Below are 27,431 nucleotides of genomic sequence, written 5' to 3'. Positions count from 1 at the left end.
AATTGTAGGGTATTCTTAAGCTGTGAACTCTAGGGGTAGGAATTCTCTGTTGTTGTATGTTTGTAGAGTGCCTAGCGCAATGGAGTAGAGAGTTTTTCCACTTGTCGGCACTACAGTAATTCAAAAATCACTGGTATCTTGCAGGGCTTGGGCCTTAATTTCCAACTGCCATATTTCACCCTCATTTACCCCCAGACAAGCCAACTAGGCTTGTTCAGGTGTAACTAAGGGCACAATTTGCCCCTGAATTCTTTGCATAGGGATCCTCACAATTGGAAAATTTCTTCTCTACAGAAAAGATTTTGAAAAGCTCAGTGGTACCTTGCTGAGAAAAACCCTGTGTTACCAGCACTGACAGGGTAACCTGATAGCAAGTGTGAAAAATTGGGACTCATTGGGGAAGAAGGGGTAATAGGTGCCTGTATAAGAGTGAGCTCTGAATACTGGGACAGTCCGTATAAAATAGAGATCCTGGTGACCAACTATAGTTCTTGATATGTCAAGAAGGAAGCATAATATTCTGTTCTACGTAGGTTCATCTGCCTGCTTCTTTTATTGCTTGGGGATTAATTCTCTGGTCTGATTGCGTGTGACACTTAGATTTAAATGTATAGTGAAATTAGATTGTCTTGTACCGTGGAGGTTCGTGGCACATTTCTCCATTTGGAACCAGAAACCTGCCATCCTTCCCCAGGATGTCCAAATCAGGCTCCTTGGGATTGGGTTCAGCACTGAATTTGCAGATTCCCAAATGGAAGCTTGTATTTTTATCACCAAAGAAAAAAGAAATGCCGCTGCAGTCACTGAATCAGTTCTGTGCAAGGAGATCCGCAGATATCTTAATTCAAACAGTGGTGAAAGTAATACCACTCTTGTGACTCTACAGGCCAAATCTTACTGAGGTAATCAGAGTGGTGGAGATGCTTGGACAATTTAACTCTCACTCTGAAAAAAAATCAACTTGAACATGCATAATTTGAAAAGGTTTAAATCTTTAAATATGTGTATGTAGACACACGTGCGCGCACACACATTTTAAAAACTAAACACAACCTTCTATTGTGTCCTGACTCAGTCCTCCATTTCTAGCAAATCTTTCCTGTCCAGTAATTTGACTGCAGATGATGAGCTAGTGTAATGGCTGCTTTTGCAAAAATATCTCACTCCTTTTTATGGGCTCTTAGACAGTTGAATATGGTTTTCTCCCCCACTGCCAATGAAACAGGTCACTGTCAGATGGTAGCATGCTGCCCCCCCCACCCCCCTAGTAGTTGCATTTGTGGTCTCCAGTAAGAGTGTGATTCATTGGACGTTAATAGAAGAAACAACTAATGATTACTTGGAGGAAGTTTGAATTTACGTTTGCTAAAGTCTTTCATTTGCAGCTCTGAAATTTACTTCTCTCCTTTCTTAACGGAGCCTCATTCCAAGCTGCAGCTGGGCTATGAATCTCCTGTGCCCTACTTGGAGTAGAAGTAAAGAAATATAGTGTATGTGCTGCGTGGTTTTACAGAACTCTACAGAAAATACCAACATTTCATCTTTTTTCTTAGAATCTTTATGCTCGACCTTGCAAATAGTAGGCAAGGTAAGCAGTGTCACTCTGACGCCGTGAATTTCCGCTGGGCTTAGTAACAAAGGGTGGTGGTAGACAGGAGTGTCTTAATTATGAGCTGCAGAAACTGAGCAGAAATGGGCTTGGACTGCATTTTTAAGAGCTGCTCCTGCAATAACTTTCCCACAATCAGACATCCAGCTCAGCCTCATTTTGATTTGAGGAATGAAATGGATCCTGCAGCTGCATTTAATTTAAATGCTACAGTTATGGTATCCTCTAATTTATGGATAACCATGTTTTACCTTAAATTGGGGGGTTGATGTGCTGTTTTCTGAAAGTGTGTTACTAGCTCATTTCTGTATTTAAAAAATAAACCTCAGGGCTGCTTCGAGGAACTTTTAAAACAGGATTTATTTTTTTTTCCATTTCAGCATTTGTGAAAAAGCCAGTGTGAAGAGCTACTGTGGGGAATTCACATTGATGATGAGGGCCGGGCAGGAGGTGGTTTAGACAGTATTTGGACCTGGTTCTCGTCCCCTTTACACCACTGGCACCTGATTTACACACACATAAACGAGCTCAGGAACAGGCCTGTTGTTCTTTAAGGCTGCCACTCCTGCAAGGCAGTCATACTTTGCCGGTTATGCACCATTCAGCAATTAAAATATCACTCTCCTAACACCACGGGGAGCGGTTGTCACGAGCTTTATGGGGATACCTTTCTCTGGCAGCCTTAGGACGCTCTACTCTCCACCATGTCAGACCCCTCAGGGCGGGCAACGAAGCCTCAATAATAATCTGTTCTCACGGAGCAGCTGAGACCCTGTCCCTCAGCTGCTGTTGTGATCTGCCAGAGATGTCATTAGAACAGCATCCTCCCAGCCTCTGTCTCCAGCAGGACAGTGAGACAGGCCGGAAGTTGCAAGTACAGTCTGCAAGAATGGTGCTTATCCTTTTATTTGAAATGCCATCTGGATAATGAATATACAGGGCCTTACCAGAACTGTAACATGTTTGAGGGAAAGGTGGTAATATGGACTCTTAGTCCCAGTACAGTGTAAACCACCTAGCTAACTCCTTAGGCCCAGACCCCGTAAACTATCCTGCATAACCCTGTAAGCAAATAGTATTCCCATTTTAGACGGTGTGAAACTGAGGCAGATTAGTTATGACTTGCCCAGGGAAATACAAATGAATCTGTAGGGATTAGAACTCAAGAATCCCATGCTCACTCCTTTTAATTATGTCTCTGGGTGATAAAATTTTTGTGAACTTATTTTTTAAATGGACATTACTTCAGTAATATCCAAACAGATGCCTTCCTCTAACAGTATGGCATCAGGGGTGTTTCTCTTTGAGGAATAATTTACAGCATTAACAAATCAAATTCTCTGTGGGCCACTGTCTATGGGAATTAACCTCACCTACTGGGAGTGAAACACTGTAGGCTGCTTGTGTGATATAATTGAGTTTTACCTCTCATTGGCGTGTGGTAAGAATGGTTGATTGATGTGGGAAACATACACTGTTATTGGTCTCAATTGCCTGTTTACATTCTTGGGAACTGAGGGTCAGGCAGAGTTTTTAATCTGAGCTTTTAGCTTTAATATCATATCCTGATATTTCCTAGCACAGGTTCACAAAGCCAGTAACAGAAGTAGGTAATAATCTCAGTTAGAATTTGTTGCTATTAGAATAGGTACGTCCACATTCCTGACCTTTTCAGTTTTCTTCACAACTTTACTATAAACTAGGCAAAGAGGAAATCCTTCACTAAATACACCCAGCTGGGTTAGGGCAGATGGAGAGCGTAGAAAGCTGCAAGCGAAAAAGCTGTAGGTTTAGTGTTGAAGTAATTGTCTGTGGTAAACAGAACAGGATTCAGTGCTGCTTATAAACAAGGCTGTCTTCATGTTGATTCGGTCAGTTGGAGCACTTGTCATTTAGAGCTATTCAAGGCAAAAACATACTATCCTAAGTCATCTGATTTTTATTATTCGTACTATTATAACTGAACCGTAAATATGTTCATTCAGCTGCATGAGCTGTCGGGATGGGAAGAGTACATGTTAAGAGACGCATGATCCTTGAAACACTAGATTTTGGCCAATTATGCCCCATCTAGGGTAGCGTTTCTGATGCCAAGTCATCAACCATCTGATTTTTCTTACTCTGCTAAATCTTAGACTCCTGGCTCTCTCTAATTCCTGTCCCTAGATTCCCCAAAGTACCACTTTAATGTCAGCCTGATGTCTCAGGAATTCTGATTCCCTGCCAGGGATTTTGTTGCCCAGCTGTATTGGGAAGGGTCTGTAGTTCTGTCTTTCTGTCAATCAGTCCCTGTCTGCTTCACCCCCCGCCCTTCAAGGAGCAAGAATATTTCAATACTTCTTTAGTCTCAGTGGCTGTAACTCACTCTTAGAGATGGGCCAATTAACGCATTGTGAAGCCTGTGGTTTGAATTGCAGGAGGAAAAGCTCCCAAGACAGGAGACATCTATATAGCCAGACCCTCATCTAAACTGCTATTTGAAAAGGCTACGGTTTATTATACAAAACCCACCAACGCTAGCGAGGCTTGCCACCATTAAAATATTGATCCAAGTATATTTAAATATCAGTTTGCAGCATCAGGCTAGAGGACTGGACAGCCTTAACCTAGCCCCGAGATTAATACCGGCCCTACGTGGTTCCTGGTGGTAATACCGCAGAGAAGTTTCTTAAGATGTTTATGCAAAGGCTGCTGATTTTCCCCATATTAATTGGACCACTGGGCAATTCTAGCTGAATTCCGCATTCCTGAAAGTATCCTTTTAGTTACATACAGAGATCTCTCCCCATGGTGCATGGTCCCCTGTGCCTGAGAACATCTTCCTCGGGAGTTTTTAATAAATCACCTCTTCCCACCAGGACAGCCCTGCTCCTACTCCTACATGCATGCTGAGAACAATATGCATGTGCTCCAGGTGGCCTCGACTGCCACATCTGTGACCTTTAACTGGTCCAACTCTTCAGGGCAAAGGACCATGTTGTCTTCTAGATTCGTGATGCACCCAATGCACTTGGGCCTTGTTCCTGACTGGGGCCTCTGGGCACTAACTTAATGAAAATAAGAACTCCTAATACTGCTGGGCTGTATAACTGCTCCTCTCCCACTCTCTGGCTAGGCATAGAAGCTCCATGCAGGTCAGATGGGACTGACTTGGGCAGTCCGTGAAAATAAGATACTCGTCCCTCTGACCCATCCTAATGTTCTGCATGACATTGCGTGACTCGCTTCCTCTTCTCCATGTGCTACCTTGCTCTTGTTTCCGCCCTCTGAGGCGTGATAGACATTGCTATCAAGCAGATGGCTGATAAAGGCAAGAGAGTCTCTTTGCTCATATACTGGTTGCTGACAGCATGCCTTTCCTGCCCGTGCTTTGGACCCCATACCCCTTTGCCTGCCACTAGCTCTGGGACTCGCTTGCCTATCTGCTGAGAACTCCAGACAAGTCTCAGATCTTCTCAAATGCTTGGCTCTTCACACTCCAGACTAACAAGAAGCTGCAATCCAGTCTAAAGGTGTGGAAAGTCCTGCAGCTGCCACCTCTCTTCCTGGGGATTTCCCTCCCTAACGTGGGTCCCTACCAGAGAATATTCCACCTTGTGCCTAACATGCGCTTTATGTTTCTAATAGTCTGATTTCCCCCTCACTCTTGCCATGTATTTGAGGATGGATGGAATTAACCATGTGGTGGTGGGGAGGACGGGGGGGGGGCACAGTTTTTATTTTCTCTGCTGTTTCTTTATCTCCCTTGTCTTCCTGACCCGCTGCATTCGCAGTGTAACAAGCAGGGCAGTGATTACACCCACCAAAGGGCTGGGTCTGGAAAAAGCTGTGGCAACATCCACAGAAGAGAGAAGACAGCTGTGTTAGTTGGTACCAAAACCCCACTTCAGTCCAATGAAAAGAAAACGGCTGGAGAACATGCCTGTGGCCCACCATACTGTAATTTGCTATTTTAGGTGCTTTAACTTCTTTTCCAGTAACCCACGGGGAAGGGTGTCTAGCTCCCCACTCACTGATACACACTTGGATGGCTGCAACCGATAATGGCTGCTTAGCTCTCAGCTTCGGTCTCTGAAATTCTTAGCTCATAGCTCCATCAAGCGAGGCTCAGGTTTCCAGGCTGAAAGGCCTTGCATCCTTTATCGGATGGCAGCTGACACCGGATGACCTCTAGTCTTTCTTTACTTCAAAGAGCTATTAAGCAGCTCTGCAGCCCTCTCTCCTTTGTCAGGGATCAATACTCTTCTGTGCTGGCACCAACAGAACTTTTGACCTGATGGGGCTTAAATGCACAGAGCCAAATTCAGCTGTGGTGTAACCCTGTGGACTTCATGAGCGTGTACAGCAGAGCCACGTGGTGGAGTCTCTCAGAAGATCTCATCCTTCCAATGGAAGAGAAGCTGTTGGTGTGTCAGGAGCACTAAACCTTGCCCGAGCACTATGCCATAACCCTTTCCTCACCAGCATCCAGATGTTAATACTGACTCGTGTCACAAAATCATGCAACTGTGGCACAGATGCGAGTGTCTTACATCTGTTTAATCCAGATTGATTCCCTTAAGCAAAGTAACCAGCCACTCAGTCCCTACTCAGCAAAGCACTTAAGCCTGTGCTTAAGCCCATCTTACTTAGTAAAGTATTTAAGCCCATGGTGACGTCCCACAGCAGTGAACAGGGGATAGACCATGCTTTGTTGAAGAGGGATGGGCTCCTGGATCAGGGCCCTGGAGATTATAGTGAGTAGTAACTTGTCATTTTCTGTGTAGTGTTTTGAGTCCATCTGCTTTTCAAGAGACTGCGCTCATTACCTTTAGCTGGGAACATAATCACTGAGGGGTTTATTCCGTGCACACGTGCACACACACTCTTTCAGATTTGCATTCTCCTTCCATTTCTATTTGTGTATTTATGTTAAAAGTTTAGCAAAAATACAATTTTTTTTCAAATTGTAAATTAAGAGGATTCTGAGTCAGCCCTGGCCGCCTCCCCCACCGTGATTCCATCTCTCTGGACCGAGGTGGAGCAGGGGGATGTGGATGGAATCTGTGACCACAGACTCTTCCTTCAGAATGCAGCTAGCAGCAGATTGGTTTAATCTCAACAAATCTCTTAGAGAAATGAGTCCTTTTGAGTTTTTCTTCCTTTTTCTTAAGATTGTGCCCAGGAGATAATGAGGCTATTCCAGTTTTCCTGTGAGATAATCAGTATTCAAGCAGCAGTCTTTTTACAGCCGAAGGTCAGCCATTGCACTGACAGCCAGCACTGCCTTTGCACTGTCATTCTTCTATCTCCTTCTAGGAGAAGGAAGTCAGCTCGTGGTTACACTGTCCTCACATGCAGGCATGAATCCTCTCCTTCCTCTGCACTGGCACCAGGCAGGGTCTGCAGAGCAGAGAAAGGAGCTGCATGCTTTAAGGCTGAGTCCCATCCAACTCATTAAAATATTATTAGTAATATATGCCTGGGGCTCAGAGTGTGATAGTGCAGAAACACAGATGGCGAATGCTTTGCCTGCGTCGAGGGAGGACTGCGCACTGCGTCTCCTTTTCGTGAACAATGTCAGTGTCTGCGTACCGACATCCTGGGTTTTGCCTCCAACCTGAGTTTCAAAAGTCTTTGTCATTTAACCCCCAGGTGGGATCGACAGCCCTGGCGATGGCAGTTATCTGTTTATCCGCAGCATGGATATGGCATCCGTGTAGCAGTCAGCTTCCTCATACCACTTAGCCTACATTTGCCACAGTGACTTGACTCAATGAGGCCGTGAGAGAGATGTCAAGTCTTCAGGTCCATACAGCATAAAATCATGAGGTGATTTCCCCTGAAAAAAATCCTCACCATTAATCTGCCTGGGTCCCTTGTCCTGTGTCTTAGGCATCACTTTTTTTTTTCCTTGAGTTTCTCCAACTTTATCTCTGTGGCAGACAGTAAGCAGAGACCAGAGCCCACATGGCAACTGTGGGAAAAGTTGATTTTTCTGCCCCCAGACCACTCCTTCACAGCAGCGGCCGCAGAATGCTCCATCCCCCTTAGGGACTGACAGCAGCCGATGCCTCTCTGTGAATCCCCCACTGGGAGCATCTCCTTTCCCAGTTATTACAGGGAATGGGGCAGATCCTCAGCTGGGGTAAATCAGTGTCGCTCCATTGTCTTCAATGCTGCTGGACCAGTTTACACAAGCTGAAGGTCTGTCCCATTGTCTTCTGCCAGGTGAGAGAACAAACACACAGCGGCTGCCCTGTGAGGCAGTAGGGATGGCCTAAGGTTTTACGTGACACAATACAATGGCCCTGTCCTGCCTTGTCTGAGTGACCGTCCTGTGCACCTGCAAAGCTCACCCTGGCCTCCCTCTACCAGCCTGTGACTCCACCCCCGCTCAGGCAGTGATTTCCCCCCACCACACACAAACACAAATTACATCTGCTTTTTGGCTTCTCGTGAGGCCTCTGATTGCCCCAGCCAGTGAGAGAGGGGTTGTAAAGCAGGATTTCCCAACCAGGAGAGAGCATTTAGATTTGCTGGGGCTGGACTAGAATAGGAATGTAGACGAGGAGTCATGGCAGGTGTGTGGGTCCTGGTAAGGCCCAGGTAGGGCCTGGTAGGCTCAGGCTGCCATAGCAGTCTCTCTTTCGAAGTACTTGGAAGCAGGTTGAGTTTACCAGGCTTTACCGGTGTCTGCAAGGCTCAAGTGCTGCTGGGAGACACAAGTGAATCACAGCCCAGCAGAGATTCAGAGCTATGTTTCCTTTCTCCGCTATACTGGTGTAAATCCAAAGTATCTCTGCAGCGGGCTGGTCCCAACAGTGACGTAAATAAAGCGGATGTTTCTCAACAAACACAAAATGAGAGCTGCTGTATAATGGGGCAGAAGCTCTCAAGCGAGGGTGGCTCTGACACAAGTGGAGTTGCGCCAGGTTTCCAACCGTGTAGCTGAGTGCACGGGTCAACGGGTCTTTACTTTTCTTCATCTTTTTCCAGGATTTCGGTAAAACTTTTTGGTTTAACGACAGCAATGGGTCTTCAGCCTGCTGCTCTCTCACTGCTATTGAAGGCTAGTATCAATGTATCTGCTGCAATCACTGTTTCCAGTAGCTCCTCTCAGACTGAACACGCAGATTCCTGAGGTGTAGCCAGCATCCTATCAGCCGGCTTCAGAAATCTTTGAGTAGTTGCACTGATAATCCTGCGCAGGGCCAGGGAGACCTGGCTTGTCGTTGCCAGGTGGTGCTGAGTCACAAGGGCGATAGAGAAAAGATGTGGGTTGAGAGTAGATAAGAGCTGGCTTAGAACTTTCGCCCAAAACTAAAGCTGAACTCCTAACATTTTCAATAAACTTTACTGCTCATCTTAACAAGCTAGCTGGGCTTCCTGGCTCCGTCCATCAGTGGAAGCATCCAAGTACCAAGAGAGGTTGTTTGTGCCATCTTTTGAGCCAGCGCAGAGCTATTTATGACTGTGTTTGTTTCTTTGTATTGTGGTAGCATGTCAAGGTAGCAAGTATCAGGGCTGCTTTATGTGCGCTGCACAAATGTGAAATAAGACCCGAAGCACTAACATTGCACAAGAGTTTGTTTATCGTGTGATTTCCATCCCAGTGCTGCAGACTTCAGCAGTCTGAATAACTAATGCATGTTGATCTGAACTCGGCCTCCAGATCTGTGGTGGGTCCAGCTGTGATAAGATGTAGTGTGGGAATAATTCACTGATTCAAGAAAATGAACTGGCTTAACCTTGAAATAAAGTGATAAGCAGAGCAGTTGATGCTGAATTGGCTCTCTGTACACTATTAAACCATTCAGCCCCCCACTTCACTCCAGGGTGGAATTGCGCACAGGGAGTTATCAAGAGCAAATGAATATCAAACCCATCTCTTGGTACTTGATAGCTTCAGGGTCAGCCTTGTTCCTAGGCTGCCTATGAGCTTCTTTTGTTCTTCGTTTCATACTCATTCAAGCTAAAGCTTCTGAACACCTGTTGTTACGATGAGCGTAGCTTTCTTTCTGGAATTGAAGGGAGGCATCACAGTGAGTAAGAATCTGTGCTTAGTCTGCACGTACATCATTGCAGCTCAGAGTTTGGGCAGGAGCTCGGTGCTCTTGTCAAGATTAGCAAAAGGAACAAGCTGTTGAGTACAGTACTAAAAATAATTACAAAGCACTGACACGTCTTACTAGTTATAGCAGCTCATTCTCAGACACCAAAGTCAAATCCATCTCTGGTAGAGGGATGGAGTAAAAAGGTTTAACTTCAACAAAAGGAGTTTGTGGCTAACCCAGATATAATTTCTTTTTGCAGTAAAGTTTTCGCATGCAAACTAGGGTTTCAAAATAATCTGCAAAATACATAAGATTGGATCCAGTTGTTGTTTAACAAAGTGACCTTCCATGCTCATGTCTTCAATGGGTGATGCAACTGGGAAATCCAGCCTTCGGAAAGAGTGTGCATGCAAGACCATATGTAAGAGAAAAACTTAGAGATAGAGATAAGCAAGAAACTGGATAGAGATGTGCATAGTGCAGTTTAGGCCAAAAATGCCATTCCCTCTGAGCAAACATTTGGAGTTCCCATCTGCAGACAGATAACCCTCATGTTTCCTGACTCTATAGATGTTCAGTAAAACTCTAAACACCTCAGGGTTCCATATTTCAAACCTTATGTTGGACATATTTCCCCAAAATGAATTTAATGTTTTACTGGTTTTTTATTTAGCCTTTTTGACTTACGATAATGATATTAGCTAACATTAAATACATCTGTTGTTCCTCAAACAAGGCATTTTCATGTGATGGGAAGATACTGTTAGATTCTTCGGGTTTGTTTTTTTGCTGTTGACTTAATTTTACAGAAAAACTAAACAAAAGAAAATTGGTAACATTTTTAATTGTAAATGTTCTCAGGTTTTTTTGTTTATCAAAAATGGTTTTGGCCAACCCTATAGAGGCAGGGCCGGCACTAGGCAGCAGCGCTCCAAGCATGTGCTTGGGGTGGCACTTTCCAAAGGGTGGCACTGCGGCTCCCTTTTCTTTTTTTTGCTTGGGGTGCAAAAAGCTGGGAGCTGGCCCTGAGCGGAGGTGAGCTGGGGCGGTGGGGGGCACAGGGGGGGCTGCAGGAAGTAACCTTTCGGGGGGGCAGAAGAACTGCTCCCCTCCCAGCTCACCTCCTCCCCTGAGCGTGCCACCGCTCCGCTTCTCCCCTGTCCCTCCCTCCCAGGCAAGCCAGGGAGGGGAAATGCGGCGTGCCCGGGGAGGGGGCGGAGCCAGGGATTTGGAGAAGGGGTTGGAATGGGGAAGGAAAGGGGCGGAGCTGGGCGGCGCCAGGGGGGGCGTGGGAAATTTTTTTTGCTTGGGGCGGCAAAAAACTTGGAACTGGCCCTGTATAGAGGAGGTGCTAATGTCAGGGTGTCCTCCTTCCCCCGCCCCTGTACCCCATCTCCACAGAGCAGGGGAGAGGGGATAGCCTGGCTCAGGACTCGGAACAGGAGAGCGCTGCTGAGTCTGAGGTTTGAACCAGCCTTCCCCGTGAGTGTCTTAAAGAGACAGCGCACGATCACTGAGACTTCACCAGCAGTCAGCACACACTCTGTCTCTCTTCCTGCCCGTTCCCCCTCCCCCGTCTGTCTGTGTACCCAGGCACCAGCTAAAGAAGCAGATGCTTGGGGCGGCCAATATGAAGGGACGGCACTCTGGCCACTATAGGGGTGGCACGTCCGGGTCTTTGGTGGTGGGTCCCTCAGTCCCTCTCGGAGCGAAGGACCTGCCGTCAAATTGCCGTCGAAGAGAGGAATGGCGTGATCACGCTGCCGTGGCTTTGTTTTTTTTCCCGCTTGGAGCAGCAGAAAACTGGAGACAGCCCTGCATGTACCCCATCTCCGCAGAGCAAGGGAGGGGAGATGGGGCTCGGGACAGAGCAGGAGAGCTTTGTGAGTGCCTTAAAGAGACAGCACACAGCATCTCTCAAACTCCCCCAGCGGCCAGCGCATGCACAGTCTCTGTGTCAGACGCGCTCTCTCTCTCGCTCGCTCGCTCTCTCTCTCTCTCTCACGCGCGCGCACACACTGTCTCTGTGTCACACATTCTTTCTCTTTCACACTCACCTCCCAACAAATACTTGTGGTGGTGGTGGTGTTACTTCCTGCAATGCGCACATATTCTCTGTAATTTTATTCTTTCAAAGTGTGTTATTTTAGTTTTTTGACTGGTCTCTGCATGTCATAATTTTTATTTCTCTTACATTTAAATTTAATTCGAGTAGTGAGTTCTAAAATGCCTAACCTGTCCTGGCTGGAGTAAATATCCCTACGATAACTTCTTAGAAATATAATAGATTTTTTGTTTCTGCTGGTGGTGCACATCTGCGCATACTTTGGCCAAAACACACCATTTTAGGTAAAATATAAAACAGGTTTATTAACTACAGAAAGACAGATTTTAAGTGATTATAAGCAGCAGTTGTAGAGATCAAAGTTGGTTACTTGAGAAATAAAAATAAATTTGCAGCCTAAGTTCTACAAACTAAGCAGGATTTGAATCAAACAGTCTGTCACCCTGACAGATGGTACATGCCAGGTAACAGGTCCTCACTACACAGGCTGGGAGTACCCTTCCCCAGTTCAAAGTCTTTGTCCTCCTGATGTTCCTCCAGATGTTGGGGGGGGAGCCAAGTGATGATGTCATTTCCCCTCTTTTGTATTTTCTTCCACCTAGCTAGAAAGATCCCTGCTGTGATGTGGGGGTTAGGCAGCCCCCATTGGTCAGGCAGTCTCCATTGCATATGTGCTCTCTCTGAGAAGTCTCTGGGATGGCCCTTGGGAGAGTGGATTCCCTTTAATGGCCCATCAGCACGTGTCTGGCTGGTCCTCCTTTGCAATTGAAAGGTTGGCTGTGAATGTGTCTCAACCTCACAGCATATTTCAGTAACACACATTCATAACTTCACATACAATGATAATACGTACAATCCAACAGGTTGTTATTGTTCAGCAGATCAAGACTTACAGAATGATACCTCACAAGACATACATTGTACAAAACATCGTAATCCTAGCACCATGGTGAATGTGGGAGCTCCAGGGTGCTAATGTGAGGTACACAGTGTAACAGGCGGCTTCTAGAGAAAAGTCCCTCCCATCACTGAAAAGGGCAATACAATTGGTTGGCTGCACTTTGGGTGTGTGATTTGAAGACTAACTTCATTCTTGCTGTAACTCATGAATGTGTGTGATTATATTCAGTGACACCAAAAATTAGCAAAACTATTTTCCTCTGTGCTGTTGCAAGGACTTTGGTTAAGTTCTGGAAGTATTAACTATTTCAGAGGGATGACGTCGTGACTGAGGCTTCTGGAACTTACTTTAAACAGGTGAAAGCCTGCCAAAGAATAGTGGTACTAACTGCATAATGCCAAAATCTTTCTCCCGCTCCGCTTCAGAAATCAGATGCTGCTTTGCTCTCCCTATGGTCTTTTGCTTTACTTGTTGATTTTTTTTCTGTAAATTTTTATTTTATTTTTATCCCTCTTTTTAAATGTATATTTTAAATGAGAAGAGAATATCATGGCTCGTGCTTTTTCTCTGGGCTTCTAATGTGCTTACTCTGCATTACTCTTTTTTTTTTCAATCCAGTCACAGACAATTGTCTGTAAAACAATGACACCTAGTGGTTTTTCTTCTGAAGGAAACAATGTGAAATAAGGGTTTAGCTGCTGTTTAGCAAGTGGTACCGTTAGAATCTAAGGAGCAAATTAATATCCCACATGCTGATAGTGGCAAGGATGACAGTAGGAAGGATGACAACATTATAGTACTGTTGTGGTGATGGGAAAAAATCTGTAGTGAGGCAGGAATTGGAGAGTTATGGAGTGATTCAGCTCTTAAGAAGCAGAATTCCATGACATTAAAGCTTGTTTACTTAAATAACTCCTTCATTTCCTTAAACAGATCACTCTGGTGTCTTTACTGACCACTGTGTACCGAACACTATTGAAAGAAAGTACAGACACATCTGTGACCGGGGGTGGTTATGGGCATAAACTGCTGAAAGTGAAAAACATTGTTTAGCGCAGTGTATTTTAATTTGCAATCTACAGCATTTTCTTAACACTATATATTGCTTGAATTTAGAATATGGATTCAGTATGTAAAAAAGCTGAAATGCCCATACATTTTTACTATTAAATCTGGTGTTTGCAGTGGTGTTATAGTCTGTCGGTCCCAGGATATTAGGGAGAAAAGGTAGGTGAGGTAATACCTTTTATTGGACCAACTTCTGTGGGTGAAAGAGACAAGCTTTTGAGCTACACAGAGCCCTTCTTTGTGCTAAACTCTGTTCAGAAGAAGAGCTCTAAGGAGCTCAAATGCTTGTCTCTTTCATCAACAGAAGTCGGTCCAATAAAAGGTATTACCTCATCTACATTGTCTCTCTACTATAAAGTATGACATTCCATTTTTACTGCAAGATACTTTACAATATTTATATGTTTTCTCTCTCATATCCCGGAACATCTTTCCAGACACAGGAAGCAATACACCATTGTCATTCATTCGTGTCTAGGCTTGTTCCTCCATTAAGCTCAGGTTGGTCGTGTCCTACTGCCTAGTCGATTGTTGACGTCTAGTTTGCACTGACCTTGGTTGTGCTTGCATTATTTTCTTTGGCATCCTGTCATCTGTTTGTCTTCTGCAGTGGCTTCACCATCAAAATCTTTTCAATTGTAACCAATTCCATGCCCTGATTTCACATCCTGTGCTCCTGACTTTTTCATTTGTCTTAAAATTGTTCCACTTTACGCCTACCATCTTTCGAAGAACTGTCTTCTCTACTGCCTCCAGTCTTCTGATGCAGTCATTTACTGCAGCTGCTTCCAGATCATAGAGTAATACTGTTAATAGATTGTTGTGATAAATTTTCACTTTGATACTAAGCGTAATGTTTTCGTCAGGTCAGGTCAATTTCTGTGGAGCACTTGTAGCTAAGGCACATCTCTTTTTATACTTGTCCTTGATGGAAGTGTTGGCACTCATCAAGCTCCCTAGATACACATAAGATTCTGTTGGTTCTATGGATTCACCATTGCTACATTTCAACACTTCATCAGTTATCCCTTTTCCAAGATGCAACCACTTCATCATGTTGGCATTTATTATAAGTCCAAGTTGACTACTAATTTTCCAAGGTAGCGAAGAGTATCATCATTAATTCCAACGTGACTGCCAGATGTATGATGTCACCGGCATCAGTTGAGGAGCTTAACTCTAGATGATCCAATGGCATGGCCTCCAACTAGTCTAACATTCTTAACGTCCAGTTTAAGAATGTGATGAAAAGCAGTGGTGATTGCATGCCCCTGAACTTTGACTTGAACGAGTTGCTACATTTTCCACCAATTCTTATGGTACTGCAGGAGTCACTGCCGTTGTCTTATCTGGAACTCCATATGCTTTTGCCGCTTTCCATAAAGAATCCTGCCAAACCAAATCAACTGTCTTTGTGAAGCCAATGAAAACAGCCAACATCTTTAATCTCCATTCTGACCTTTTTTCCCCTCAGCTATCAGAGTGTGAATATCTGATCAATGCAACTTTGCCCTTCTCTGAAGCTGCCTACTACTGCCTCTAAACTGACCTTAATTTGTTGACAGTTCATTGGTTGACATGATTTTTCCTGGTACTGCCAATAAGCTTATACCTCTAACTATTCAGATCGGCAGGATCTCCTGTCTTCAAGATTGGTACAATAATGTCTTTGGCAAGTCAGCTGGTACCTTCTTGTATTTTTTTTCTAATACTTGCTGGCTTTTAGCAGCGTAGCCATTATATTGTCCATCTCTGCAGCTTTTCATGCAGTAAACATGTCATATTTTATAGTAGTGTGTGTCTAGATGTATGTGCGTGTATAGACACAGTAGTCGTATTTTTATAAATTTGCGGTTCTCTGCTTTAATATTAGAACCCACCGTTGACCATTGCCCATACCCATTGCCTGCTGTGCTATGCCTAGATGATCCTTCAGGCTAGATGACTCCCTCTGGAGCCGTCACTCCCACCCCTCACTCAGCCAGAGAGGATGACTGCAGAGTAACACGTGGTATTCCTTACCCCCATGGCTGGTGCTCCAATCCATGCCAGATGTTGCACTAACCACAGCTCCCTAATTACTCACTGATTTGGCTTTAGAAAAGGCTTAGTCTGAAGACTACTAGGCAGTGTTACCTTTTACCTGTTTCACACCGAGGCCGATTGGAGATGCCCTTCCCAACAAGCATTCCTGCTACTGGGGAACTTTTGTGGACGTGCCCCTGGGTGAAGTTCTGCGGACCAGAAACCCTGGGAATTGTTCAGTACATACAGGCTATATAATTATGTTGCCTTTGCTCATTTGTTCCCCTGGTTTACGCAAATAAAAAGCAAAAGGCATAAAGCAGAATAAATGTTTGATGGGAAGGACGTCATCTGTTAAGCAAAAGAAGATTATTTATAATGGCTGCAACACAGATTGAATCCGAGCTTGCTACAGGAGTCTTTACGCAGCCCCTCAGTGTGCTACGCAGTGCACGCCACGTTACTGTATGAAAAGTGCTAGCAGGGCTCTGGAGACAGGGGTCATTACGCCACCTGCCCTGCTGTTCCTCTTTGCGTCTCTGTTATAAAGCGCTCCCCCTCTGCTGTTATCGCTGACATCTCAGTACATATGTTTACACTGTGCATAGCTTGTCCCTGAGGCTTCACAGCTTAAATCCAGCTCTGTGCACTTCCATGAGGGCAATGACACATCCATCATGAGCAAACTAGAAAAATCTCTCTTCCCACTCGGTTTTAAAGTGCACTGTAGATAAAGTCTCCTGTAAACTCAGCCGGTAGCACTTTTCTGCTGCTGCTGTTACAGCGCAGCAAGTAAAACTGCTCTTTCGTGCTATTTACACCATTCTTTTTAGTACTTAACAAAATATGTTTAAGCAGGAGCTTGTGCTTCTTATGCACCATTTCTTTCTATGCATATTCATTATGATGTTGCTCGCGACAGAAACCAGTGCTCCAGCCGGAAATCCTTTTGCTATAAAATCATATTGTAATGCATCATTTAATTTCCTGTTATTTACTTATCTTTGTTTGCTTTTTGTGCACTGGTGTCAGACAGGAAAAAAAAAATAACGCCAGGATTGTGCAATGACTCATCTATTGAAATCCTGATTGTCGGCTCATTTCACTTCAGTTAGATTAAGGGCTGGTGAGAACACACCCTGCTTGTCTTGATTGAGGAAAGGAACCAGGTTATTTCTCCTTAGGGACTTAATCTTTTAATTAAAGATTCATACTACTGGGCTCTCAGGGTTCACTGGGAAACGTAGTCCAAGGCAGCATCTTGTGGACTATAATTTACAGTATCAGAAGATTAGCGAGACAAGGTGGGTGACATTATATCTATTGGACCAGCTTCTGTTGGTGAGAGCGCTAAGCTTTCGAGCTACACACAGCTCTTCTTTCACTCTGTGTGGTTTGAAAGTTTGTCTCTCACCAACAGATATAACCTCACTCACCTTGTCTCTCTAATATCCTGGGACCGACACAGCTACTGCATAGTACCAGAAGATGTCACTGTTGTACAAGAAACACGTTTATTTGAATTAAAAATATGTGGTGTATTAGTCTGTCACGGATATATAGTTACTTGAGTTGAATGAATGACCAGCACTCAGCCAGAGCAAATGAGAGCAAGGGCACTCATCATTAAAGAAAGAAGTAAATTACTAAAAACTAAAACTTAATTTAAGGTTCTCCTCAAGCTGCATGTTTGTAATGATCCCAAGTGCATTTTCACTTGTGCAAACACTGAATATTGCATTTTGCTAGTAACATGCGCGGCGTCAGATTCTGTATGGGGACCCCAGGTGATCCTGTTAATTGGTGAGATTCCATAATGGGGATTGGTCAGTGAAGGGTCTGACCCATCATCTCCGGTGATGGTCTCTCAGAAGGTTTGGACATTGGGCTTAGACGAGTCCCAAAGCCTTTTTGGTTCTTTTCTGACCATGCTGGAGTCACCCTTTTGTTTTTCCATCCCTTCCCAGTGTGCTGTTAGGCTCTAGCTGGCTCCTGGCATCAAATTTCACAGTTGGTTTTCTCACACCGGGAAATCCAGGCCCAAGAATGCATTGCTCCCACCCTCCCCTGAGGATGGGCCATTGGAAAGCAGTACAAGCCCCATTGAAAATGACAGACCCCCAGGAAGGGGCTCAGCACAGGCAGCGTGAGGCCTTTTAGAGGTTAGGGAAGCACATTTTTCTTCAGGACTGAATGAAGATGATTTGGACTGAGGGTCTGACCAGTTCTTACTTAGTCCTGTCATCTTCCCAATGCCTCTGAAACTGATGACTATAACCATGTTAAGTCTGGTCAGCACTAGGAGCAGTTGAGAACTCTGGGAGGCATGTCCGAGAACGGTTCCTGTAGCTCTGTGCATAAGGGAAGTACTCCTGCTGCTACTCCCCTTCCTGGAGTGACATGGCGGTGGAAAACTTGAGAGTCACCAGAGTCTTGTCTGCACTAAGGCTCCCACCAATGACAGCACCAGTGGCAATTTTTTTGGTAACATTTCCTAGTGTAGACATAGCCATAGCAAAGCGTGTCCCTCCAGATCAGGGAAAAGGCACATTTCTGTATGTGTCAGTGGACAGTGAAAAGGAATTTAGTTTCCGGGCTATCAAGCACTGTTAGTAAAGTCAAAATAAATTATATTTTCAGTGTATACTTTGCCTGTAAATGCAAATCTCACAGTAAGCGGAGAGATTAGGTGCAGAGACGATCTGCCTTATAACTGTTCTATTCCTCACAGGGATTTAGGTACATTATATTGCAAACGCTTTTCACTAGAGTTTCTAAAGCTTATTAACTAAGCTTATCCAAACCTCAATAGATTGTGACTGCTAAAGCGATGTATGCCAGAGATCTACCTGATTAAACACACTTTGCCTTTTCTTTTCTCCCTTTCCCAGGAACTTTTACTATATTACAATCCTGCGTGACCCTGTGTCTCGATATTTGAGTGAATGGAGACATGTCCAGAGAGGAGCAACGTGGAAGGCTTCCTTACACGTATGTGATGGAAGATCTCCAACTACTGAAGAGTTACCCAGTTGTTACACAGGGGACGACTGGTCAGGCTGCTCCCTTAAGGAATTTATGGATTGTCCGTACAATCTAGCCAATAATCGGCAGGTCCGCATGCTGTCTGACCTGAGCTTGGTTGGATGTTACAACTTGTCTGTCATGCCAGAAGAGCAAAGAAATAAGGTTCTTCTAGACAGTGCAAAAGAGAACCTGAAACGTATGGCTTTCTTTGGCCTTACGGAGTTTCAAAGGAAGACTCAGTATCTGTTTGAAAAAACTTTTAACATGAACTTCATCGCACCATTCACACAGTATAATAGCACAAGGGCCTCTAGTGTGGAAATAGACGAGCAGACTCAAAAACACATCGAGACACTCAATTTTTTAGACATGGAGTTGTATGATTATGCAAAAGACCTTTTTTTGCAAAGGTATCAGTACATGCGACAGAAAGAACACCAAGAAGCCAGACGGAAGCGCCAAGAGCAGCGGAAGATCCTAAAAGCAAAACAAGCCCACAATAAAGAACAGAGTGATGATAATTCAACTACTGATTACATAGGGAATGTAGAACGGTGGCGATAATGGGGACTGAAATCTTTTAAGTTAGATTAGTTGAATACCATAAACAAAAACCATACAACTCATAGACGACAATGTTAGTCCAAACAAATTACGCTTCTTAAATATTTGAAGCAGAAGAGGTTAAAATGTTGCCTTTGCAGTTGCCTTTGCATTAAATGTTGTACTGTATGTGGAAAACTTAACCTTACTGTGTAATTAAATTGTCCTTTTTAGGTTTGTTGGATTATTTATGAAACACAAGCCAAGTAGGCTCTCCGGAAATTGTTGCTTGGACATTTAAAAAAAAAATCCTTAAATTAGTTCTCAGTATGAAGTGGGGTGTTGGAAATGTGATGTGATGCACAGTTAAACCTCCCTCAGAAGCAAATTGATTTTCTAGTAATAAGCATTTAACACACAAACACAATGAAGCATCCCTGCAAAACCTTTCGGCTTTGATTTTTTTAATTTTAATTATGTATTTCTGACGCCCCCAAGTGCTTGTTATATTAACCAGATTACAAGACAGTGAAACGAACAATAAAGGCTTAGAAAAAAAAGTTGACTCCTTTTGTGTATAATATTGGCTTTTAAAAAAATAGAAGTAATTTGTCTACTTATATAAATATTAAATATTTATAACTTTTCTACCTATTGCAAAGAGTGTTAAGCTTGGTCTATCTCGCATTAAAAAAGCAACTCTACTCTTTTCTGAACTGAAAGTCAATGATAAGGATGCTATTTTCAGAATTTTTCAGGGCGGTCTGATTTTAAATATTCTGGAAAAATTATGTCACATCTTCATGTTTCATGAAGTCTTATAATTAATGAAGACTAAAATTATAGTCTTATAATAGTATCCAGTTTTAACAGTTTTTCTTATACATTGGAATACATCTTGCATTTACCAAATGCTGCATATTGAGTGATTTAAGACAGGAGAGTCTTTCTAAGAAATTATCTTGTGAATGTTTGTATAATGTCTGTCTAAAAAAAACACAAAAAAAACCAAACAAACCCCCCCCCCCTCTAATCCTGGCAATGTTTTTCAGATAATTGCTTTGGTTATTTGTGGTCAATTGGAGGTGAAGTAGATTTACACTTGAATTGTGATTTGCTTTTGGTAAATCTTTATTGCGGAATGTAAACATCTGACTCTTTTCTAATGCTTTAGAGCCTTTTTTAGTACTGACAGACTGTAGACAATTATAAGAGATTGCAACACATATGAGTATATAGCCATAGTTACACAGTAAAAGAAGGTTGTGCGGTAAAATGGGATGAGTACCTAACCCAAGAAAGAGTGTTACCGAGGCTCTGGATTTAGAGATCATTCTGAAAGTACTCCTGACATGCAGTCTCATCCGGAGCAGATCTCGAGGGTGCCTTTTGCTGGCAATAGCACTTAGATCATATAACTTGAAAGCAGCAAGGTGATAACGTGAGGGGTAAGGACAAGAAATGTGATTTGATCGTACAAATCTCTATGCAAAACAACTGTAAAGATTCCAGTTATAAATTAGGCAAGTTTAGAAATTTGATATGTAGCCCACCATATTCTCAAGCATTGTACTGACTGGCAATTTCAATTTATGTGCTTGTTATATTTTGCGTAGACTTGTGTTAACTTGACTGACCCCCTTGTTATTGGCGAGTGAGGGAAGCTATCCGCACGTGGCCTTCCTTGTTCCAATATGTATGATGCTTACAATGCTCATTTCCACTATATCCTTTCATCTGTAATGTTAAATGCACAAGTGGGGCAGGAGGCATACGTATTAGAAGGCTTTAAAACGCACATCGATGGTTCCATGCCTAAGTTGTCTAAAGGTCCTGTTATATCGGACTTTCTGGTGGTGGTGCTGACTGGGAAAACTGGAAAAGAATCAAATGAATTATCTTAGCAATGTGGGAAATAAAATAACTTCATGTATTTTGGTTTTTATGGGGGAAAATAAGCCACTCTTAAAACTGAAAGGCATTGCTGTAAACAGGACTTAAACCCAAGCCAGTTGGGAGGCCTGTTGCAAAATATGCATTTTGTTTTTATCCTGTGGCATGCATGGTTTACAAAGACTAGTTGCATTTTCTTTGTGTATACTGTTTGTTGTATATAGGGGATGTATGAATATAAGGTTATAAGGTTTTGTCATAAACATATAAATTCTACTGGTTTCCACTGTAGACTGCTGTCTTATTGTGTAGATTTACAAACCGATCCACTGACTTTGATTGTGTAATTTAACAATAGAACCAATAAATAAAATTTAATTAAGTCTTTGCTCTTAGTTCATTCTTTCTTTATCTGGAAACCCTTGTTGGGAATTGTGCAGTTAAGAGACAATGATCATTTTGACAAGAATGAAGTAACCAAGCATGTGATATTAAAGTTATGGCCTTCTTGAAATGTATTCCAAGCCCAGCCCACAATACTTCCTATAGTCAATGAGGTTTTGAACCACAGTGAAGATTTTTGTCCTGCTTTTCAGAAATGACTGAGCACCCACAGTTTCTGTTTGCTCCAACACAGTTGTGGCTGCCAGCACTTTTTTTTAACAATATGCACTGGTTTTACTTGGGGGCTAATCCTGTTAGATCCTGAGCCAGTCAATCCATTGGCTTCAGTCCTATAAAGATTTCAGTGATAGGGAGAATGCCTTTATTGTCGTTGGAACTGTGGGCCACAAAAGGGATCAATCAGAATTTTTCAGGCCCTGTGACAATCAGAGGGAAATAGGAACATAGTTCAGGATTGACCAGCAGAACTACTTATTTCTATTTGGGTTGGTGGCTTCATCACGATCCTAACGTGGTTACCAAAGAATCTGGTGGGTTGCTTACAGAAACCAAGAAATCCACAGTCTGGCTGCCAGCCAGAAACTACTGGCCCCAGGTCTCTCCAAAACCCTTCAGCCCAGTTCTGCAAATGCATCTAGGTGTCCAATTCTGCTCTGACATATATACCCAGTGCAGCCTCCTTGAAGCCAGCATGGTGTGTAAATCGGAGCAGGATGTGGCCCTTGGTCTACACAAATTCCATTGGGGAAAGTCCGCTTTCTTCCCAATTCAATGTAAAGGTAAAGGATGGGGTCTTGGGGTCAAGACTAGTGCTGGGTGGCGAAAATCAGGCAGGAGCCCATACAGCATCTGTGCGGTAAGTGACTGTCTGCAGTGTTAGGGTTTGTGTGTGTGTTTGGGGGTTACTTGCTGTGTGCTGAGCTTGTGTTTGTCAGTCTGTTTGGTTTGTTTGTTTGAAGGACCGTGTGCTGTAGCTGGCAGTTGGAGGTGGAGCTACTAGGAAGGTTTGAAAGCTAGAAGCCTCTGGTAATTGGCTGAGCCTTAACCAGTGGGCGGGGCATTCATTCAGGCCAGGGCTTTATAAAGCTGCGCACAAGCGACCAGGGAGCTTAGCGAACAGGGAGTTTTGCAAGGGAGTTTGGAAGGGAAGTAGGAAGGGAGGGGGGGGGGTCCCTTGTCGGTCTCATCTGTGATATATAAACCAAGCCACATCCAAAACCTTTCTCTTTACAGCAGAGCAGAGCTGACAGGGAGCTCTAGACGGGAATTTGAGTGTGTTTGACAGAGGGAGGCTTACAATGGTGAGGAGGACCCGCAACACCTGTGCCAGCACTGCTTCTGTCTCCTCCACCTGTGCCTGTAGCCAGACAGAGCACCAAAGCATGGATGCTTTTACCCAGATTCTGGTGTGGGCTTGCAAAGACTGTAATTTGCAATTTCCACTTACTGATATCCAGGCTGGGGGCGGCATCCAATGTGAAAGGTGCCTACTGGTGGAATCTGTCAGGCAGCAGGTGGGAGAGCTACAGGAGGAGGTGGCCAGGCTGAGGAACATCCATGTCCATGAGCAATTCCTGGACAGTATCCATGTGGAGACAGCTGACGTAGCTGTCCCAGTTGACAGGACTACCGACGCACCAGTGGAGGAGGAGATGCCTCAGGGTGTGTCTGACACACCAGTGGAGGAGGAGGCTCAGGGTGGACACAGTCAGCTGGTTACTTCTAGCAGCAGGCAGTGCTCCACCCCTGCTGCGAACCCTCCTGCTGTGGTAAAAGATAACTGTTATGCTCTTCTTGATACAGGAGAGAAGGAATCACCCCCAACAGTTAAGGAGGGGAAGCCTTGTACCCCTAAGGCTGGGAGGTCTGCTGCCACCACTCATAAGAAATGTAGGGTAGTGGTGGTTGGAGACTCTCTGCTGAGGGGGACGGAGACACCCATCTGTCGCCCTGACCGTTCATCCCGGGAGGTATACTGCCTGCCAGGGGCCCGTATCCGAGATGTTACAGAGGCATTGTCGAGGATTATCCGGCCTTCTGACTACTACCCCATGCTACTCATCCATGTGGGCACAAATGATACTGCGAGGTGTGACACTGAGCAGATCAAGAGTGACTACAGGGCTCTGGGAGTACGGGTTAAGGAGTTTGGAGCGCAGGTGGTATTCTCTTCGATTCTTCCTGTTAAAGGTAGGGGTCCGGGCAGAGACAGATGCATCGTGGAGGTGAATGCCTGGCTGCGACGATGGTGTCGCCAGAAGGGCTTTGGCTTCCTCGACCACGGGATGCTATTCGAGGAAGGACTGCTAGGAACAGATGGCATTCACCTTTCGAAGAGGGGAAAGGCCTTATTTGCGCACAGACTGGCTAACCTAGTAAGGAGGCTTTAAACTAGGTTCGACGGGGACAGGTGAGCAAAGCCCACAGGTAAGTGGGGAACAAGACCTGGGAGATGGGTTGGAAACAGGAGGGAGCACGGGCTATAATGGCAGAGAGGAAGGAGGGTCAGGGCAAAGCTGGGAGGCAAGATCAAACCAGTATCTTAGATGCCTATATACAAATGCAAGAAGTATGGGTAATAAGCAGGAGGAACTGGAAGTGCTAATAAATAAATACAACTATGACATTATTGGCATTACTGAAACTTGGTGGGATAATACACATGACTGGAATGTTGGTGTGGATGGGTATAGTTTGCTCAGGAAGGATAGACGGGAAAAAGGGAGGAGGTGTTGCCTTATATATTAAAAATGTACACACTTGGACTGAGGTGGAGATGGACATAGGAGACGGAAGTGTGGAGAGTCTCTGGGTTAGGCTAAAAGGGATAAAAACACAGGTGATGTCGTGCTGGGAGTCTACTACAGGCCACCTAATCAGGTGGAAGAGGTGGATGAGGCTTTTTTCAAACAACTAACAAAATCATCCAAAGCCCAAGATTTGGTGGTGATGGGGGCCTTCAACTATCCAGATATATGTTGGGAAAATAACACCGTGGGGCACAGACTATCCAATAAGTTCCTGGACTGCATTGCAGACAACTTTTTATTTCAGAAAGTTGAAAAAGCTACTAGGGGGGAAGCTGTTCTAGACTTGATTTTAACAAATAGAGAGGAACTTGTTGAGAATTTGAAAGTAGAAGGAAGCTTGGGTGAAAGTGATCATGAAATCATAGAATTTGCAATTCTAAGGAAGGGTACAAGGGAGTACAGCAGAATAGAGACAATGGATTTCAGGAAGGCGGATTTTGGTAAGTTCAGAGAGCTGATAGGTAAGGTCCCATGGGAATTAAGACTAAGGGGAAAAACAACTGAGGAAAGTTGGCAGTTTTTCAAAGGGACACTATTAAAGGCCCAAAAGCAAGTTATCCCGATGGTTAGGAAAGATAGAAAATGTGGCAAAAGACCACCTTGGCTTACCCTTGAGATCTTGCGTGACCTACAAAATAAAAAGGCGTCATATAAAAAATGGAAACTAGGTCAGATCACGAAGAATGAATATAGGCAAATAACACAGGAATGCAGAGGCAAGATTAGAAAAGCAAAGGCACAGAATGAACTCAAACTAGCTATGGGAATAAAGGGAAACAAGAAGACTTTTTATCAATACATTAGAAGCAAGAGGAAGACTAAGGACAGGGTAGGCCCACTGCTCAATGAGGAGGGGGTAACAGTAACGGGAGACTTGGAAATGGCAGAGATGCTTAATGACTTCTTTGTTTCAGTCTTCACTGAGAAGTCTGAAGGAATGTGTAGTATAGTGAATGCTTACGGGAAGAGGGTAGGTTTAGAAGAGAAAATAAAAAAAGAGCAAGTAAAAAATCGCTTAGAAAAGTTAGATGCCTGCAAGTCACCAGGGCCTGATGAAATGCATCCTAGAATACTCAAGGAGTTAATAGAAGAGGTATCTGAGCCTCTAGCTATTATCTTTGGGAAATCATGGGAGACGGGGGAGATTCCAGAAGACTGGAAGGGGGCAAATATAGTGCCCATCTATAAAAAGGGAAATAAAAACAACCCAGGAAACTACAGACCAGTTAGTTTAACTTCTGTGCCAGGGAAGATAATGGAGCAGGTAATCAAAGAAATCATCTGCAAACACTTGGAAGGTGGTAAGGTGATAGGTAATAGCCAGCATGGATTTGTAAAGAACAAATCGTGTCAAACTAATCTGATAGCGTTCTTTGATAGGATAACGAGCCTTGTGGATAAGGGAGAAGCGGTGGATGTGATATACCTAGACTTTAGTAAGGCATTTGATACGGTCTCAATGATATTCTTATAGATAAACTAGGAAAGTACAATTTAGATGGGGCTACTATAAGGTGGGTGCATAACTGGCTGGATAACTGTACTCAGAGAGTAGTTGTTAATGGCTCCCAATCCTGCTGGAAAAGTATAAGAAGTGGGGTTCCGCAGGGGTCTGTTTTGGGACCGGTTCTGTTCAATATCTTCATCAACTATTTAGATGTTGGCATAGAAAGTACGCTTATTAAGTTTGCGGACGATACCAAACTGGGAGGGATTGCAACTGCTTTGGAGGACAGGGTCAAAATTCAAAATGATCTGGACAAATTGGAGAAATGGTCTGAGGTAAACAGGATGAAGTTCAATAAAGATAAATGCAAAGTGCTCCACCTAGGAAGGAACAATCAGTTTCACACATACAGAATGGGAAGAGACTGTCTAGGAAGGAGTATGGCAGAAAGAGATCTAGGGGTCATAGTGGACCACAGGCTTAATATGAGTCAACAGTGTGATACTCTTGCAAAAAAAGCAAACATGATTCTGGGATGCATTAACAGGTGTGTTGTAAACAAGACACGAGAAGTCATTCTTCCGCTTTACTCTGCGCTGGTTAGGCCTCAACTGGAGTATTGTGTCCAGTTCTGGGCACCGCATTTCAAGAAAGATGTGGAGAAATTGGAGAGGGTCCAGAGAAGAGCAACAAGAATGATTAAAGGTCTTGAGAACATGACCTATGAAGGAAAGCTGAAGGAATTGGGTTTGTTTAGTTTGGAAAAGAGAAGACTGAGAGGGGACATGATAGCAGTTTTCAGGTATCTAAAAGGGTGTCATCAGGAGGAGGGAGAAAACTTATTCACCTTAGCCTCCAATGATAGAACAAGAAGCAATGGGCTCAAACTGCAGCAAGGGAGATTTAGGTTGGACATTAGGAAAAAGTTCCTAACTGTCAGGGTAGTTAAACACTGGAATAGATTGCCTAGGGAAGTTGTGGAATCTCCATCTCTGGAGATATTTAAGAGTAGGTTAGATAAATGTCTATTAGGGATGGTCTAGACAGTATTTGGTCCTGCCATGAGGGCAGGGGACTGGACTCGATGACCTCTCGAGGTCCCTTCCAGTCCTAGAGTCTATGAGTCTATGAGCCACGTCTGACTGCTTCAGCTTTACGCAGGGGCCTATTGGTATGGTGAATAGCCCCAGTGGACCTGTTAATAGATGCCAGTTGCAAAAAATGCTTCTGCGCCATACTAAAAAACAATCCAACAATGAAGTGTGGCACAAAACCAGGCACTTTTTTTTTTTAAATCGCCAAAGAGAAACGTTTTGACAGTTGAACAAAACATCTTATAGCTCAGAGGAAGAAGGATGTGGGGTTTGTGGATAGAGGAACTTCAGTTTAGAATCCAGAGTTCGGAAGCACGTTGCCCTCAGATCATTTGATGGCTCAAAGAAGAATGGACACAGGTAAAGATGTAACAGGAGAAATCTTCTGAAATCTGGTCCCAACATTTTGTGTGTGGACTTTCAAAGGTCCAAGTGGAGCAGAACCACTTGACCATGATTGACATGTAAACAGCTAAATTGTAATAGATCCGTAGATTAAAAGCTGGAT

The 27,431-nt window shown here is 43.9% G+C and overlaps 1 protein-coding gene across 1 annotated transcript in view; it reads left to right on the top strand.

Moving 5' to 3' along the window:
• The window catches only part of HS6ST2 (heparan sulfate 6-O-sulfotransferase 2), a 240,506-nt gene extending 220,215 nt beyond the window's left edge, over positions 1-20,291 (top strand). The window contains exon 2 of the mRNA XM_050965282.1: positions 18,596-20,291. Coding sequence (XP_050821239.1) covers positions 18,596-19,295 — 700 coding nt within the window. The 3' untranslated portion in view covers positions 19,296-20,291. The remainder of the gene's footprint in view (positions 1-18,595) is intronic.
• Positions 20,292-27,431: the final 7,140 nt, after the last annotated feature.

This window comes from Gopherus flavomarginatus, chromosome 8 (assembly GCF_025201925.1).
Source record: "Gopherus flavomarginatus isolate rGopFla2 chromosome 8, rGopFla2.mat.asm, whole genome shotgun sequence".
In the NCBI taxonomy this organism is placed as follows: domain Eukaryota; kingdom Metazoa; phylum Chordata; order Testudines; family Testudinidae; genus Gopherus; species Gopherus flavomarginatus.
The sequence above is the reverse complement of the archived record's forward strand: the minus strand, read 5'-3'. Positions and strand labels throughout refer to the sequence as shown.